Source organism: Squalius cephalus, assembly GCF_949319135.1.
Source record: "Squalius cephalus genome assembly, chromosome: 3".
In the NCBI taxonomy this organism is placed as follows: Eukaryota; Metazoa; Chordata; class Actinopteri; order Cypriniformes; family Leuciscidae; genus Squalius; species Squalius cephalus.
The window spans coordinates 41,375,318-41,392,976 of NC_137124.1; the positions used below are offsets into that span (position 1 = coordinate 41,375,318).

A 17,659-nucleotide genomic window follows, 5' to 3' on the forward strand; every position below is an offset into this window, starting at 1 on the left:
GAAATAACTTAACTCTGCTATAAAGCCAAAACAATCTCTGTTACCTTAAATTATACGCTTATCTCTGTAAAGCTGCTTTGAAGCAATCTACATTGTTAAAAGCGCTATATAAATGAAGATGACTTGACTTGACTTGACTTGGAATGAACTTTATTTCTAACAGAAATGGGAGCTCGTCCGATCTACTCCAGATGGTAAGAAATTACTTCTTTAAATAAGAACAGTTTCTTACTATCTGCTGAGATAGATGAATTTTGATACGTGCCGTGATTTGTACCATATTTGGTATAATTGGTTATCCTTGCAGTAGCAGGAAGGACGAAAGGAAGACCTGATCAGTCTTTCTATCGTCATGGTTTACCTCGTGTTTAATTAAGGTAAAATTAAACACTTTCTATCGCTTTAATTGAGACGGGAAGAACGACAAAAGACAGTGATCTTTTATCGTTGCTTTTTGGGTGTTCCTTGTGCTTTAATTAATACAAGAAGAGCGTGAGAAAAAATTGATCACTTTTTCTGCGTTTTGGTTTTACCTTACTTTTGTAAGAAGGAAATATTGTCGCGAGGTATTTCAAAGTGCTCCGTTCCTTTTTTTGTGGTTGTGAGTGAATGATACAATACATAGTTTATTTTGATCTCTTCCTTTTCTATTCTTTTTATCTCTTTGTTTCTTTGGCCAAATGTACTAACAATTGTAACTGCAGAATTGTTCTCTTCTGTTCTCTATTTGACTGTTTTGAAATTTGTTTGCTTTGAATTTGAGGAGAAATTTTTGTGTGGCTTAAAATGGGCAATAAAATATCTCCTCCGTTAATTGATGAATCTCCAAAAGATTTTATGAATCGAAACGACCAAGCTTTTTATACTGAGCCCTATCTGTCGAACCTGGTAGGATGGTCGACGGGCAAAACACAATTAGACCCATTCCCTCGAGAGGGGTCATTTAAAGACGCTGACATGCAAAGTGCAAAAGATATGATTTTTGGAAATTGGGGCGATCCGCAATGGGATTTTTCTTATATGGAGAAATCTTTTAAAACTTGGCAAAGCATGAAAAAATATTGGGATCAAGGTCCAGTAAGAGTTAAGAATACTGCAAATAATAGTTTTCCAAACCCTGAATTGGCTGTGAGGAAAAGTGCAGTTTCTGCCGTCTCTGTCCCTCAGTCAGACACAGAAAAAAGTTCTCCGCAAGAGGAAAAAAAGTCTCTGTTGGAAGAGACACAGACGCTGCAACCCCTCCCTCCCAAATATGAGAGCATTCAAGCTCCCGCTGAAAAACCTGCTAGAAATAGATTGTACCCAGACTTAAAACAAGCCACTGCTTTTCCTTTCGTTGAAACTTCAGATGGATTTTTAAGGTTCATCCGTTAAACATTTCTGAAGTAATGGCTATCTGTAAAGAACTGCCAGATCCGTCCAAAACCCTGCATCATTATGTTTCTGTTTTGAAGCGTTTAACTGCTTACAGTCAGTTGACTGGCCGTGATTATCGCTTTATATTGACCAAAACCCTTCCTGCTGACATTACGGAGGAAGAATTAATTGAAGCGGTTGATCTTTTGGATCCTGTTAATGATGTACCACCGTCACATCGTCTTGTGAAAACAGACCCTGAACCGATTGACCTCTCCAAATCATTTCGTGGTTTGAGATTTAAAGATGATGACGATGACGATGAATCGGAAAAAGGTTGGATATGGGCCAATCCGAGTAAACTTAAACTTTTTTTCAAACAAGTAACTGCGTTTTTGCTAAAGTTGTCATCTACTAAACAAGATATTTCGCATGCCGCAAATACAAAGCAGAAGCCTGGCGAGACGCCAACTTTATTTTTTAATAGATTTAAGCGTGTGTGGATTGAGGAATCAGCACTTCCGATCGATGATGACAATTGTCTGTTGTTTGTGAACACGTTTTTGAACAACATGCACAGCAAGACTGCACAATTAATTCGACTTACGACAAATAATCTTTTTACGATGTCAGTTGATGACCTTGGCAAGCGTTTACGTGAACTTTCATGTGCCGGTGCTTTCGACTCTAAAGGAAAAATTCCATTAATGTTGCAAGTTAATTCTGAGCAGGTTAAGACTCGTCCGTTTAATAACTCTAAACAGCCTCTCACTTGCTTCTGCTGTGGCCGTCCTGGGCATATTGCCAAGTTTTGCAGAAGGAGAGTTGAGCTGCAGCAGACTAATGGAAACCAGATGTTTCGGCGCTCTGATGGCTGCGGCCCAAAAGCCCCCTCCTTGCGCCCTTCCTCACAGAACAGACAGTATCCAACTGAATGGAGAAAACAATGACTGAGGGTGCATACACAGGAGCCTACCTTTTCAATGATTACGTTAAATTATGGTAACAAGTCAAATGTTTTGCCATTCATTGAATTAAATGTTGATCATAAACCATATGCATTTCTCGTCGATTCAGGTGCCAGCGTATCATCATTATCATCAAACTTTTATGAAGGCCTGATCACTGGAAAGACAATCAGTTCTATCGGAATTGACAACGTTCCAGTAAAATGTGAAATGTCACCACCTTTACCGGTTACTTCTAAGGATGTACCATCATTGTTTAAAATGCATGACTTTGCAATCATACCGAATTCACCATTCTGCCTGTTGGGTAGAGATTTAATGCATAAACTTGGTCTGAAATTGAATTTTGATGCTGACTCTCTGACACTTATGTTTCCTGCAGCTTTTTCCATCACAACCGACACAGGAAGTGCTCTTGTCGATGATTTGCCTGCAAGTGTGCTGCCACAGGAAATTTTGGGCGTCAACCCTCAATTGTGGGCGGAACACAAGGATGACGTAGGGCTAATTGATGTCCGGCCCTACAGGGCAAATTTGATAACCATTAGGCCTGTGTTTCAAAAACAATATCCGCTTTCAAAGGAAAAAGAGGAGGGAATTGCCCCCCTCATAGAACAGCTATTGGCTCAAGGCATCCTGGTTCGCACTCATTCACCTTATAACACACCAATTAATCCTATCAAAAAGGCAAATGGTTCTTGGCGTTTAACGCAAGACCTGAGGAAAATTAATGATTTGATAAAACCACTTGCACCAATTGTGCCAGATGTACAGACTATAATCAATTCTATTCCTTCAGAACATGCATTTTTTTTTTTCTGTTATTGATTTAAGCTCTGCCTTTTTCAGCATTCCTGTGGATCCTGAAACTCAGCCACTGTTTGCGTTTTGTTATCGAAATTGTCAATTCCAATGGACAAGGCTTCCCCAGGGCCTACGAGATTCTCCAGCCATTTTCTCCGCCGTAGTGCAAGCTACACTGAAGGATGCCAAACTCCCTCCAGAGACTTGTCTGCTCCAGTATGCGGATGACATCCTAGTCACTGGCGCCTCTGCAGAGATGTGTGCTGCTGCCTCCACAATTGTCTGCAATATTCTAGCTGAGGCTGGATTCAAGGCATCCAAAGAGAAACTCCAGTGGGTGCAGAGAAAAGTCACCTACTTGGGCCATGAACTGTCACAAGGCCAAGTCCGTCTGTCTGCTGACAGGGTCACAGCCATCGCTGCATTCAAGCCTCCATCAACACGGAAGCAAATGCAAAGCTTTCTGGGACTGGTTAATTACTGCAGGCTATGGGTTCCTAATTGCTCAATGTATGACAAATTCCTGCGAGAAGCCACGCTGGGTGATAGAGAGGACATTACATGGACTGCTGAAATGGATCAGGCATTCAGACATTTGAAATCCTCTCTCCTAAGGCCTCCCGCCCTCGGCCTCCCTTGTTACTCTCGCGAATTTCACCTGTATATTCACGAAAGTGGAGGAACTGCTGCGGGAATCCTGGCCCAAGATCATGGCGGTACTTTTCGTCCAATCGCTTATCTGTCCAAAACTCTTGATTCAGTGGCTAGGGGTCTCCCTGCCTGTCTGCGCGCAGTGGCTGCTACAGCGATCATGGTACAGGATGCTGAAAGGGTTGTTTTATCTCATCCATTAACTGTACACACTTCTCATCAGGTCGGAGCTATTATGCATAATATTTCTACACAGCATATGACTGCTCAACGCCGTTCAGGCTATGAGGCTATATTGTTAGCCACTGCTAATTTAACTTTGAAAGTAACCTCTGTTGTTCACGGTCCCACTGTACATTTGCACAGGTTACTGACACAAGGTGAATTTCAGAGTGACGACCACGACTGCCTGACCAGGATCCAGACGTCGACTGCCTGTAGGCCAGATGTATCTACATCTGTCCTAGAGGAGGGACGGAATTGGTATATCGATGGATCCTGTTTTAAGCCAAATGACAGTACATATTTGTGTGGTTATGCTATTGTTGAATTGCCCGATAATGTAATTGAAGCATATTCGCTGCCATATAAATCAGCACAAGTTGCAGAGTTGATTGCTCTAACAAGAGCTTGTCAATTGGCAAAAGGTCAGTGCATTAACATATACACTGACTCCAAATATGCGTATGGTGTAGTCCATGATTTTGCTAAATTGTGGGAGGAAAGAAATGTCAAAACCTCCGACGGAAAACCAATTTCGCATCATAATATTGTGGCCGAGCTAATTAGTGCAGCACGGCAACCATTAAAGCTTGCTGTCATTAAAGTAGCTGGTCATAAGACAGGTGAATCTGATGAAGCAAAAGGAAACAGATTTGCAAATGAAGTAGCAAAATGGGCAGCAAAAGAGGCGATACGTAGCCCACATGTAAATGACCAAAGCACTGAAGTGCCAATGATGAATTCGTCATTGACTAATGATTTGGACATAAAGATACTACAAGCGAATCCTACTCAAGATGATTTGAATCATTGGGCAGCCAATGAAGTAAAACCAGATCAAGCTGGTATTCTGAGAGATAAACAGGGTAGAATAGCACTACCTGCATCCACCATTGTAATGTTGTGTAGGCATTATCATGGTGTATCGCATGTATCAAAAGAGAAAGTGATACAAAATCTGAATCAATCATATTGCATAGCAAACGTTCGAAGGAACACTTTATTAATATTGGATGCGTGCCTGGTGTGTGCACGAACAAATCGGCACAAGGCAATCGCCTATGATGCTTTACCGCATCCTGAACTTCCTTTTCAATATTTACAGATCGATTTTACACACATGCCTCCATGTGGAAATAACAAATATTTGCTTGTGATTATTGATCGATTTTCTAAGTGGCCAGAAGCTTTTCCGTGTGGCAAAGAAAATGCAAAGACGGTAGTAAAGGTTCTTGCAAAAGAAATTATACCGCGCTTCGGCATTCCAACCGTTATAGCAAGCGACAATGGAACTCCGTTTGCTTCTAAAGTCACGCAATTATTAGCCAAAGAGCTTAATATTAATTGGCATTTTCACATTCCCTACGCTCCACAGTCTTCTGGGAACGTCGAGAGGACTAACAAAACGATAAAAGAACGTCTTAATAAAGCGTGTCTAGATACGGGCAGAAATTGGGTTGATTTGTTGCCTGCCGTATTGACAGAAATGAGAATGTCTCCATCAGCCACCACAAAAATGTCTCCATTCGAAATTCTCATGGGTAGACCTTTCCCGACCCCTTGGGTCAGAGGTCGCGCTGGCAATCTTTCCACAGGTGACACGGAGGTGATCATCGCAGATTATGTGGATTCCCTTGTTAGAACTTTGAATGGCATAAATGGTGATGTTTCTCTGTCTCTCCCTCTTCCCTCAGAAAAGCCAACTCATCCTTTCGTTCCAGGACAACAGGTGCTGATAAAGTGTCTGAAGCCCACGAAACTTGGGGAACCAAACTATCTGGGGCCTGCCACGGTGATCGCTGTGACGAGGACCGGTTTTCTGACTGACCTCCAGCCGCAGTGGATCCATGCTAGCAGAGTGAAGGCAGCTCCATCCCAGGGGAACGCATAAGCCTATGCGGAAGTGGACCTCCAGCACTGATCGAAAGGAGAGCGAGGAAGAGAAGTAGACGAAGAACGAGATTGCTGATTGAGATTAGCAATAATTTTCATTGAATCCATTGAGCCATGTCTGCAAAGTTGCTATTACACCTGCTCGTGCTGACAAGCATGCTCATTTATACACAAGCCCTTGTTAGCAGTGGTAATGAAACCTGGTTGGCCCACGAAGACGAACCACATGTGTTTGCCTCCAATATGTGGTGGAGGTTAGCCAACTTCACTGCTAAGTCTACAGGAAAAAAGGGTGACTGTTATGTTTGCACAAAAATGCCACAAAGTGCTTCCGGACCTCATGTAAGTGTTAAATCACCAACGACAGAAGAAGACTTGTTCTGTCCTTTATTTCTTAGTAGTATCGGATCGATTACACCTCAAAATTCAACGGTAAATTGGACTTGTCCTGATCATAGGACACTGACAGTTGCAGTACAGGTACATGTTAAAGTGGCAACTGTAGGTCCCATTCCAGACTCATTGTTCTGTATTGAAAGAAAAGTAGGATCTGCAACACTGGGTACAATTCCTGAGAGTAAATGTAAGCAAATATATCGCCGCTGTGAAGTACGAAACATGCCTTGTTGTTTTAGTTGTTTGACGGGAGAAGGAAAATTTGACTTGAAAACTGACAGGTGTGCACAATGTTATTTTTGTAAACGGAGAGGGTGAAATGTCTGTTTATGAAAATAGCTGGCCACGTGTAAACGTAGCCTGACACACCAAGTTCAGTTCATAGAGCTCTTTCCTAACGAGCTGATGATCTGAATCAGGTGTGTTAAATGAGGGAGAGTATAACTGTGCAGAGGTGTGGGTCCCCAGGACCAGGATTGAGAACCTAAACTTTAGAAGGTAACTGAGCCTTTTAAATCTCTTTTGAAAATGCTTTACGAGGCATAACTAGTCCTCACTTTAGATGAGCTCACAAAAATAGTTAACTGACCACTACTAAATGCTTTATAACTACCTGAATTTATCATGAATTACAGTAAGAATTCATGTCAATAAAGCATTTATTAACACATACAGTATGTCTAAATAATATGTATACATGTACCTTTTTAACCGTTTATTAATCATTTACTTGCACATTCAAACTGATCTTGAACCACTGACAACTCTTAAATAACTGAAAATACAGTAATAATAGTATGAGAATACCATTATTTAACATAATCGATATGCTTAAGTTATAAATAAAGCATTTATTGCCTAGCTGTATTTATAAACTGCTTATTAATGTCTACTAATGCTTTATAAATTATGAATTAGCCTAACTATTTACTAATGCTTAACTAATGATTCATAGCATGCAGTTATTATAAAGCGTTACCTACATTTTTTATTTAAATGTGTATACTCTAATATTGGTTAATAGTAGTACAAATATTTCATTGTATGATTGTTATGAAATAACCATTGTTAAATGCTCTACAACTGTTTATTGCTTTTTCATAATACTTAATGAATTTACTGATGCTAATAAAAATAACCTTATTGTCAAGTGTTACGAAGCTGTTATCATTATTGCCTGTTTTATTTTCACTCATAAATCATTTCATAGATTTAACATTTCTGCCCTGTTAGGTCCATGTTACAAAACAGAAATTTCTCTATTTGGGTGAACTAAATAGTTATAATGATGTGGATATATTTTTACAATATCTGAAAAGTTCTGTATACAAAGTATAACGCTTAGAAACCTGAGCTATGCTAACTAACATATTTACATGTGTTCTGATCTAAGCTGCTAACATTGGGGAAGAGATTTTACCAACTCTCTCACGAGATGATATCCGAGATCTTTTTCCTGGTCCTGAGCACTTCCTGCGGCGCAAAGCCATTTGGCTTATGACTCATAAGGAAGAACAGGTAATTTTACTTAAAATACTTGTGTTTTGGATATTTTTCAACTGTTTTCAGTACTTTAGCCACACCATATGTAAGTTGGTGTCGTTAAAGATTAACACTTATACATACAAGTGAGATGCTCTGAAAATAAAATGACTTTGATTTGATTAATGTACAGTAAACATTTGTATTTTAGGGGCACACGATTCCTGTTGAAACCCAAGGTTCATCAACAGATGATGAACATAATGAAAGTTCAAAACGAGACGACCCCAGCACTTCAAAGTTTATGAAGTTACCCAGCCCAGAATACGTTCTCTTCACTGACAGTGAACTACAACACGTGAGACGTGCATACTTTGAGCAGCAGCGTCTTGGAAAAGAGGGTGAAGTCACCTTATCAAAGGAGCTCTTCTGCCGGCTCATCCGAAATACCATGACAAATATGATCTCAATTGCAAGAGCCTCTTCAGATGACTACAAATACCCCACTAAACATGAAGTTCTTGCCATGGCAAAGCGGTTAGTGGAATACTACCCTATGATAAAAGATAAGTCAACTGGATCTAGTCACGAGTGGGTAAGTGACTTTGTTTACTTGAATATTTATATTTAAAGTATGTTTTTCTGCTAACATTGTTTCAAAACAATTCATTGATGCTTTTGTTCTGTCGTACAGGACACTGTTGCCAAAAAGCTCATGAAGCGACTTTCAAATATCCGAAGTCCCGTGAAGGCCAAACCCCCTCATTCCAAGAGAGCCCGCCTGGACGAAGAACCTTCTGCTGCAGTGGCAAGTGACTATGATGCTGATTCCAGTGCATCAACACTTCATCTATCCTCACCTTCAAAATCAAGCACCCCACGGCAAGAAAATGACAGCATCGATGAAGCATGTATGTACATAAAAATGTACTATAAAATGTATAGAATTTTTGCAACAAGTAATACCATAATATTTGGTAATATATGTAAGCCTAATTCTGCCTTATTTATTTTTATGTGGCATACATTCTTGAATTGTTGATTTTGTGCATCTTGTTCAATGATATATTCTAATTATATCGTATGCCTGAATTATAGCCGATGGTCCAAACAACAGCCTTGACAGCCAGAAAACACAGGCACGACATTACAGGACTCTACGAGAAATGTACAAAGCAAAGAAGCCAAACAAAGCTGCTGTAACTCATCTATTAGACCTGGAGTTCCAGTCCAGAAGAAATTTCATTGACTCAGATACTTTGAAGGAGCAAGACAGACCCACACAAATTTTACAGGCATACCCGTGCTTCAAAGAACTGGACCATGTGAGTACACAGAAGCATAATTTATATGTATGATGTAAAACATATCATCTACCTAACTGCAGACGTACAGGTTGATGATTCTTATAACTTTCAATAATTATTTCTCTCAGACAATGGATGAACTGCAGAGAATCATTGAGCCGAACAATTGCCAATACATTTCTGAGGTGAAAGGCAGGTGGGAGACCTTCTACTCCAAGGTTCAGTTTTATGGTGTCATGAAGAAAGTCATGAAGCCTCCAAGGACATTAAATGGAGGTAAAGCTGTATTTTATTGATTGATTGATTCTTTATAGATAATACCCACACACCTAATTTCAGTAACACTTTAAAATAAATAAAGTAATAAAGTACTAGAAAATCATTTGCAAACTAATAGTAAGTTAACTGCTCAGTATTTGTATTTTATTGTTTACATGTATTTGTAAACATTTTAAGAAACACTGAATATGAACGCAATTAATGTCTAATAAAGGTTGGTTTAAAGCACTTAAAGGACAAGTTCGGTATTTTACACTTAAAGCCCTGTTTACAGATCGTTTCTGATGAAATAGAACGGTTAGTGGGTAAGATTAAATTTTGGACAAATGCTGCTGTCCCGAGAATTTTAGGTTTCTTTTGCTTTCCCCCCCACCTACAGAATGGTTGCATAGGTTCACTGGAACAGTCCTTCCTAAAATGCATTAAACTTTCGTTTACAAAGATGTGAAACTCACCGAGTGGTCAGGGGTCTTCACTGATATGCTCACACAAAAATCGCTGCAAAAGATGCTTGAGCATATCAGTGAAGACCCCTGACCACTCGGTGAGTTTCACATCTTTGTAAACGAAGGTTTAATGCATTTTAGGAAGGACTGTTCCAATGCACCTATGCACCCATTCTGTAGGTGGGGGGAAAGCGAAAGAAATCTAAAATTCTCGGGACAGCAGCATTTGTCCAAAATGTAATCTTAACCGTTCTATTTCATCAGAAACGATCTGTAAACAGGGCTTTAAGTGTAAAATACCGAACTTGTCCTTTAATGACGTTTTCCATTTTCCTTTCTCAATTTAAAGAGAACTATTTACTCCTAATAACCAATCGAAAATTCCTTTACTACAAGCTAATTAAACAATAATAATTGTTAATTACAATGACAGTGAACTCACTATTTGTATATAGCCTATTAATATATTAACAATGTAGATACTACAATATGTTAACTATAAATTAACTATAAACTAATAGTTTGCTAATTATTTGCAAGTACTTTATTACTGTATACTTATTATAAAGTGTTAAATTTCTTAGTGCATATCAATATAGATCTCCACTCTTGTGTGTTTGTTTTACTAGTTGAACATGCCATTGCTGTTTTTACCGCCCTACCACTGCTCTTCCCATCTGGCTCTGCAGTACCCAAGAAAGTGGTCCCAATCAGTGAGGCTCTTTTCCATGTTCTTATGGTGAGTTTTAAGTGTGAGTTGTCTCCATTGACAGCTATATAATTAACACTTTGAAGGCCCAGAAATGTAGGAAAGACATAATTAAAATAGTCCATGTGACTACAGTGGTTCAACCTTAATTTTATGAAGTGACGAGAATACTTTTTGTCCACCAAAAATACAAAATAATGACTTTATTGAACAATTTCTTCTTTTCCGTATCAGTCTCCGACCCACGTTCACGAGAGCACCACGACACATGCGTGTGGAAAGCCGGGATCCTCTGTTATACAGCGAGATACATGTGTCACCTCATCGTCTGAATTATCCAGACTTTCAAGATGTGGCATGACAATATCACAATCGGTGTAGCACACACTCTCCTGTTCAGTAGGCATCGCTTAGCACTGATGACATCTACACCACTAGCTCTTCATTGTTCTCTGTCTTTCAGAAGCCTGTGACTGTTGTTGTGTTCCAGCCTCTTCGATCTCTTTTAGTTCATTCTCTGTATATTCTGGTTTAAAAAAATGCAATTCATCCTCTGTGTCGAAATCTGCAGACATAGTTCTGAACTGTTTTATGTTGTGCTTGCGTCTTCCTCTGCTTGTAAACATAGCCCTGCGTTTTCTGGTCATATGTCAGAATGCCAGCTCCTGCGTCATCACCACACACACACACAGGTGCATATGTCATGGTGCTCTCGTGAACGCGCATCGGAGACTGATACAGAAGAGAAGAAATTGTTAAATAAAGTCATTATTTCGTTTTTTTGGCACACAAAAAGTATTCTCGTCGCCTCATAACATTAAGGTTAACCCACTGTAGTCACATGGACTATTTTAACAATGTCTTTCCTGCCTTTCTGGGCCTTCAAAGTGTTAATTTAATAGCTGTCAATGGAGCCCCTCCTGAGCCATCGGATTTCATCAAAAATATCTTAATTTGTGTTCCGAAGAAGGTCTTACGGGGTTGAGGGTGAGTAATTACTGACAGAATATTAATTTTTGGGTGAACTAACCCTTTAAGATGCCTACCCTCTCAACAAAATACTTGGTTTAAAAACATCCTAATCTGGCTACTCAAAAGAAAAAAATAACCGATAAAGTTACCTCATCCCAGCCTTTGGGTAGAAAAAAATACCCATAATAACCCATCATTTTGAAAGGCGTTAAATGCTATTACATGTAAATGGCCTAAATTATAAATGTTTAATATTGGGTGCATCGCATATATGTACTTATACTACCCTCAGTCCCACAAAGCAGTACACCAACAACTGAAACTGATAAAAATAGCTTAAAAGTGGCTTTTATTTTATTAATATAACAAATTAATTTGTTAATTTTTATTTAAAATTAATATAAAATTTACTGAAAATAAAAATTATTTGAGCATATTTAAGCAAAACCCATCTCTCAAAAGAAATATTTAGAGTAGTTGAAACTGTCTTGCTCTGGGATGCTTCCATATTTATTCATTAACCACTTCCATCCCACAACAAATGAAAAAAACATTACTTGACCAAAAACTGTTGCTATGCAAATGGACTGCCAGAACACATCAAAGTTTTCTGTTTTCAGTTAAAATGTTGTTTAGCGGAAGTGAATCAATCAAAACTAACTTTAGCTGGACAATAACTTTATAGCTGCTGTAAAGCCCAAACGATCTCTGTTACTGTAATTCCATATTATTACTGTAAATGTGATTTGAAACAATCTATATTGTTAAAAGCACTATATAAATGAGGATGACTTGACTACTTATTTAGCTTTGTTTGCTGTGTTTGTAGTCTAAATTCTATATTTATATATTTGGTTTTCTAGCCCTCAGAGGATCCTGATACCTTCGTCCACCGGCGTGTGCTTTCCAGTCCTGTCTTGCTGGTTGGTGAGGAGAACTGCATGGTGGTTGTAGGTACAACTCCAGCTGTAACCTTTGGGAAAGATTTGCTTCACGAGGGGCTTCTCTACCTCCTGGCATATTACTATGCATTCCACCTGACCAGGGCCGGCCCTGACCAATTTGCTGCCCTAGGCAAGATTTTACCTGGCGCCCCGTGCATCACAGCCCATTTCACCCTGTCATTGTGTTCATGATTTAGCATATATATATATATACACACACACACACACACATTACAGCAGAACTGTTTCCAACACTCATAATAAATCATCATATTAGAATGATTTCTAAAGGATCATGTGATAGAGTAATGATGCTGAAAATTCAGCTTTGCATCACAGAAATAAATGATAATTTAAAGTATAATAAATTGAAAACAAATTATTTTAAATTGTAATAATATATCACAATATTACATTTTTTTCTGTATTTTTGATCAAATAAATGCAGGCTTGATGAGCAGAAGAAACTTCTTTCAAAAACATTAAAAATAGTAATGTTTCCAAACTTTTGGCCTGTACTGTATCCCCCCAAAACTGCACAACTGTAGAGTAAAACATTAATAAAAAAGTGATAATAAAAAAGCGTCTTAAAACTGACATGATTGTTACAAAATCACAGTCTGGGGACTCAGAACTCAGAACAACTGCTAACATTAAGTTTAAGGTAAAAATAACTGCCATGAAATTATAGTATCTTTCTCCTATGCAATAAATTGTTCATTCACTACATCACTTTACCTCTGTCTTTATCCTCTTCTCTTCTTTTTGGCACTGTATCTATCGCAGACTATGCTCATTTATAATGTGTCATGTAAATTCGGCCTTCCGTCACAATCAGGAAACTTTCACCGTGTCTAGAACTGGCGCGAGCTGCCAGGCCCGTTTCTACGAGCTGTGTGTTAACAAAAGCAGTGCTGTCTACATTGGATGCGGCGTCGGGCACGCTACACAACAAATTACCAACAACTGATCGCACGCGCGCTCTGTTTCTGACGCACTTCAAGCACTCGATGGGCGGGGGAAGATTGAAGAGCCGGACTTTTTTTTTTTTTTTTTTTTTGCTTTATTTGGTAGTATTTCGAATTAATGGTTTTAAAATAGTAGCCTATTATAAAAAAAAAAATGTAAAAAAAAAATAAAAAAATCACTCGTTCACTCATTCTGGCGCCCCTATGGATGAGTGGCGCCCTTAGCATTTGCCTATACCGCCTATGCCGCGGGCCGGCCCTGCACCTGACCTATCCCAAGTGTATTGCTACACTCTTGTCTGTGTTGCAAACACAAGTTCTGGCAGATGTCCTCCATGAGCAGGATGCAACCCCCTCTTATAAAAAGGCCATTCAGGAATGGAAAATGTTTGTTGAATAAATACGGTTGCAAACTGAGGTTTGTTTTTATTTTTTGTTTTGTTCCCCATTATATTATACTTGATTTGTGCTATTATGAGATTTCCCTGCTTTTTCAGTAGTGTTTCTTAAATCAATTGTATTAATGTAATATATTCATTGAGTAATTGCTGTTTAAAGCTGTTTGAGGTTAATACAGTGTATGCTATGCAGAACATTTGCTGTTGATGTGCCATGTTTTTTTTCTTTTCAAGTGTCAAGAGTCAGCCTTCATCCTGCTTTATATGCTCCATTTGTTAAAGAGGATGTTCTTTAATAAATCTTCAGCTAAACTGAATATGTTGTTTGATTATTCATTTAAATTTGTTTCCAGACAAGACTTAGAGAAACTTGTTCATGCTTTCATCACCAGCAGGGTGGATTATTGTAATGGACTCCTCACTGGCCTTCCCAAAAAGACCATAAGACAGTTGCAGCTCATACAGAACGCTGCCGCCAGGATTCTGAGCAGAACCAGAAAATATGAACACATCACACCAGTCCTCAGGTCTTTACACTGGCTCCCAGTTAAATTTAGGATTGATTTTAAAGTATTATTACTGGTATATAAATCATTCAATGGCCTAGGACCTCAATACATTGCAGATATGCTTACTGAATATAAACCCAACAGAACACTCAGATCACTAGGATCATATCAACTAGAAATACCAAGGGTTCACTCTAAGCATGGCGAGTCCGCTTTTAGCTATTATGCCAGCCGCAGCTGGAACCAGCTTCCAGAGGAGATCAGATGTGCTCCTACTGTAGTCACATTCAAATCCAGACTCAAAACACTTCTGTTTAGCTGTGCATTTACTGAATGAGCACTGTGCCAATGTTCGTCCGACTGTTTGTACTGTATTTTATTTTATTTTTTTAAACTGTTTTAATTATTCCTATTTCTTTTATTATTTTAATTTCTTCTATGTAAAGCACTTTGAATTGCCATTGTGTATGAAATGTGCTATATAAATAAACTTGCCTTGCCTGCCTTGCCTAAATGTAAATATTTGTACTATATTCGTTTATTGGATTGTTTCAAGAATTTTTATCTATTTTCAGGTCTCGCATCTTAAAAAAATCTAAATCTAAATAAGCTGAATTTAAGATCCAATTTTCTAGTTTTAATGCAATCTTCACTAAAATGACTTAATATTCAGTGCTTAAAAAAAGAGAAAACTGCATAGTTTTAAGCATGTTTGTCTAGTTTTAAGACCAACAGTATATTAGTGATTAGATTTAAGATTCTAGTTTAGATAAATATTCTAGTTTTAATGCAATTTTCACTAAATTTATTTATTATTTAATTCTCATAATAAGTAAAAACTGAATAGTTTTAAGCATTTTTTTTCTAGTTTTAAGATTCAATTGTATTTATCAGTGACTAGATATTTATGCTATTTTCAAGAATTCTTATCAAGTCAGTTTTGCTTACCCCATTGGCAGATTTTTTTGCTTGATTTTAGTTCACTTTAACTAATTCAAGTGAATTTTGATTGTTTCAAGAAATGCATTTTTTGCAGTGTAGCCAGCATATTTATGGACTTTTTCGAATTTATTGGACTTTTTTTTTTGACTCCAGAGTCAAGCCCACAGTCAAACCCGCCAAGGGCATTTGAGCTTGATTCGTGCCCAGGAAGGCTGCACCCTGCCTGGGATGCACTTTTCAGACAATCAGCCCGTCTTTTTTCCTGGAGGTTTTATGTTTTTTCAGAGCTCCACCACAGTGGAGATTGAATTCATTCTCCCCAGCCAGAGTGCACCCTCTCCGGCTCAGGTCACTTCCTTGAAGGCCCTGGTGCTTAAGACTCCCAGTGATCCATCGCGGTCATTTTCGACCTCCCTCCCCAGCCAGAGTGCCCCCTGGCTGGGCTTGGGCTTCCGTTTAGGAGCTATACCTGATCAGGCAAGTCTGGGGGTCTTCTCGGTGAGAACACCATTCGAAAGAACAGGTTCCACTTCAAGGCGTAAGTGTGTCTCGTAGACGGTGCTCGCGCCGAAGTGATGGTGTTCACTACCTCCTGGGGTAGGACAACTAGAACCTCCGTGTCCCGTCCAGAGACCAGACATGGAGATTCCAGAGGTCTGGACGTGGGTGCCATAAGGTGCCCTGTCTCTGAGAAAGCAGATCTTTCCTCAGAGGAATGCGCCAGGGAGGGGCTGACCCGAGGAGTGAGAGTTCTGGGAACCAAGCGCAGGCTGTCGTGAGAGCTCATCGGCTGCATGATGGAGCACGCCTGGAATGTGAATGGCACGAAGCGACCTCATATGCTTCTGACTCCATAGTAAGAGATGGTGGGTGAGTTGCGACATGTGACAGGAGCGTAGACCACCTTGCTGGCTGATGTACTGATGTAAATTTCGTCTTTGGAAACAGTTGAACTTTCCAGCCTGAGGGTGTTGCGAATATGGCATTAACAGGCTTGAAAGTGGAATTCACGCCAAATTTGACGCGCACGACACTGAAATTCGAGGCAAAATTTCCCTGGTACAAGAAGAAATGCATAACCCATTTTCATCTTTGAAAGAAGACCTCAAAACCCAGAGTGAGCGCTTAACAAACCTGGAGACCGCTACCTCAGATTGGACAACAACAGTCGTTTCTCTCCAGAAAGAGATTTCCTCACTGCAAGCTAAGTGCATCGATTTAGAGTGTTATTCCCGCAGATCCAATCTTCACTTGGTGGGAATTCCGGAAGGTTTGGAAGGCGAAGTTTGTGGCAGATGCTTTGGTGGAGATATTTGATCTGCCTGAACCTCCACTCCTTGCTCGTAAACATCGTACACTTGCACTGAAACCTGCGGAGGAAAGCCGTCCGCGAGCCTTCGTAATTAGCTTCCATCTCTATGATGTCAAGTCAAGTCAAGTCAAGTTTATTTATATAGCGCTTTTCACAATACAGATTGTATCAAAGCAGCTTCACAGTATTAAATTAAAATAATACATCAATGTTTGTTTCTAGTGGAAAACGTTCACGTTTGGTAATGCTGATCAATAGTATTGTTGATTGATTAATTAAATTAAATATCCCCAACTGAGCAAGCCAAAGGCAACAGTGGCAAGGAACCGAAAAAACTCCATCAGGTGACCTGATGGAGAAAAAAAAAACCTTGGGAGAACCCAGGCTCAGTCGGGGGCCAGTTCTCCTCTGGCGTCTATGAACTAGAGGTCGGATTTAACTGTAAGATTAAAAGTATTATATGAATGCCTGGCTGAAGAGATGCGTCTTTAATCTAGTTTTAAACTGGGAGAACGAGTCTGAGCAACGAACAGTATCTGGAAGACTATTCCAGAGTTTTGGAGCTAAATGTGAAAATGCTCTCCCTCCTTTGGTGGACCTAGATATCCTAGGTATGACCAAAAGCCTCGAATTTAGTGATCTTAAAGAGCGCAATGGATTATAGGGCGATAGAAGGTCCATTAAATAGACTGGAGCTAAGCCGTTTAGGGCTTTATAAGTCAGTAGCAATACCTTGTAATTAATACGGAACTTTATAGGTAACCAATGTAGTGATGATAAAATTGGTGTTATATGATCATATTTTCTTGATCTAGTAAGAACTCTAGCGGCGGCATTTTGGACTAACTGTAGCTTGTTTATTAAGGATGCAGGACAACCGGCTAATAAAGCATTACAGTAATCTAGTCTCGATGTCATGAATGCATGAACTAACTTTTCTGCATCAGAAACTGATAGCATGTTACGTAGCTTAGCAATGTTTCTAAGGTGGAAAAAGGCGGTTCTTGTAACATATGAAATATGATTTTCAAAAGACAGGTTGCAGTCTAGTATAACACCCAGGTCTTTTACTGTAGAGGATAAAGTAACAGGACATCCTAC

The 17,659-nt window shown here is 39.2% G+C and overlaps 1 protein-coding gene across 1 annotated transcript; it reads left to right on the plus strand.

Moving 5' to 3' along the window:
• Positions 1 to 3,384: 3,384 nt before the first annotated feature.
• On the plus strand, positions 3,385 to 9,375 carry LOC307155262 (uncharacterized protein; the record flags this gene model as incomplete). Its single annotated transcript, XM_079865824.1, has 7 exons — positions 3,385 to 3,670; positions 5,696 to 5,815; positions 7,684 to 7,808; positions 7,984 to 8,367; positions 8,467 to 8,683; positions 8,871 to 9,097; positions 9,208 to 9,375. 7 exons carry the CDS (start codon positions 3,385 to 3,387, stop codon positions 9,373 to 9,375), a joined length of 1,527 nt encoding a protein of 508 aa, XP_079721950.1.
• Between the last annotated feature and the right edge of the window lie 8,284 nt (positions 9,376 to 17,659).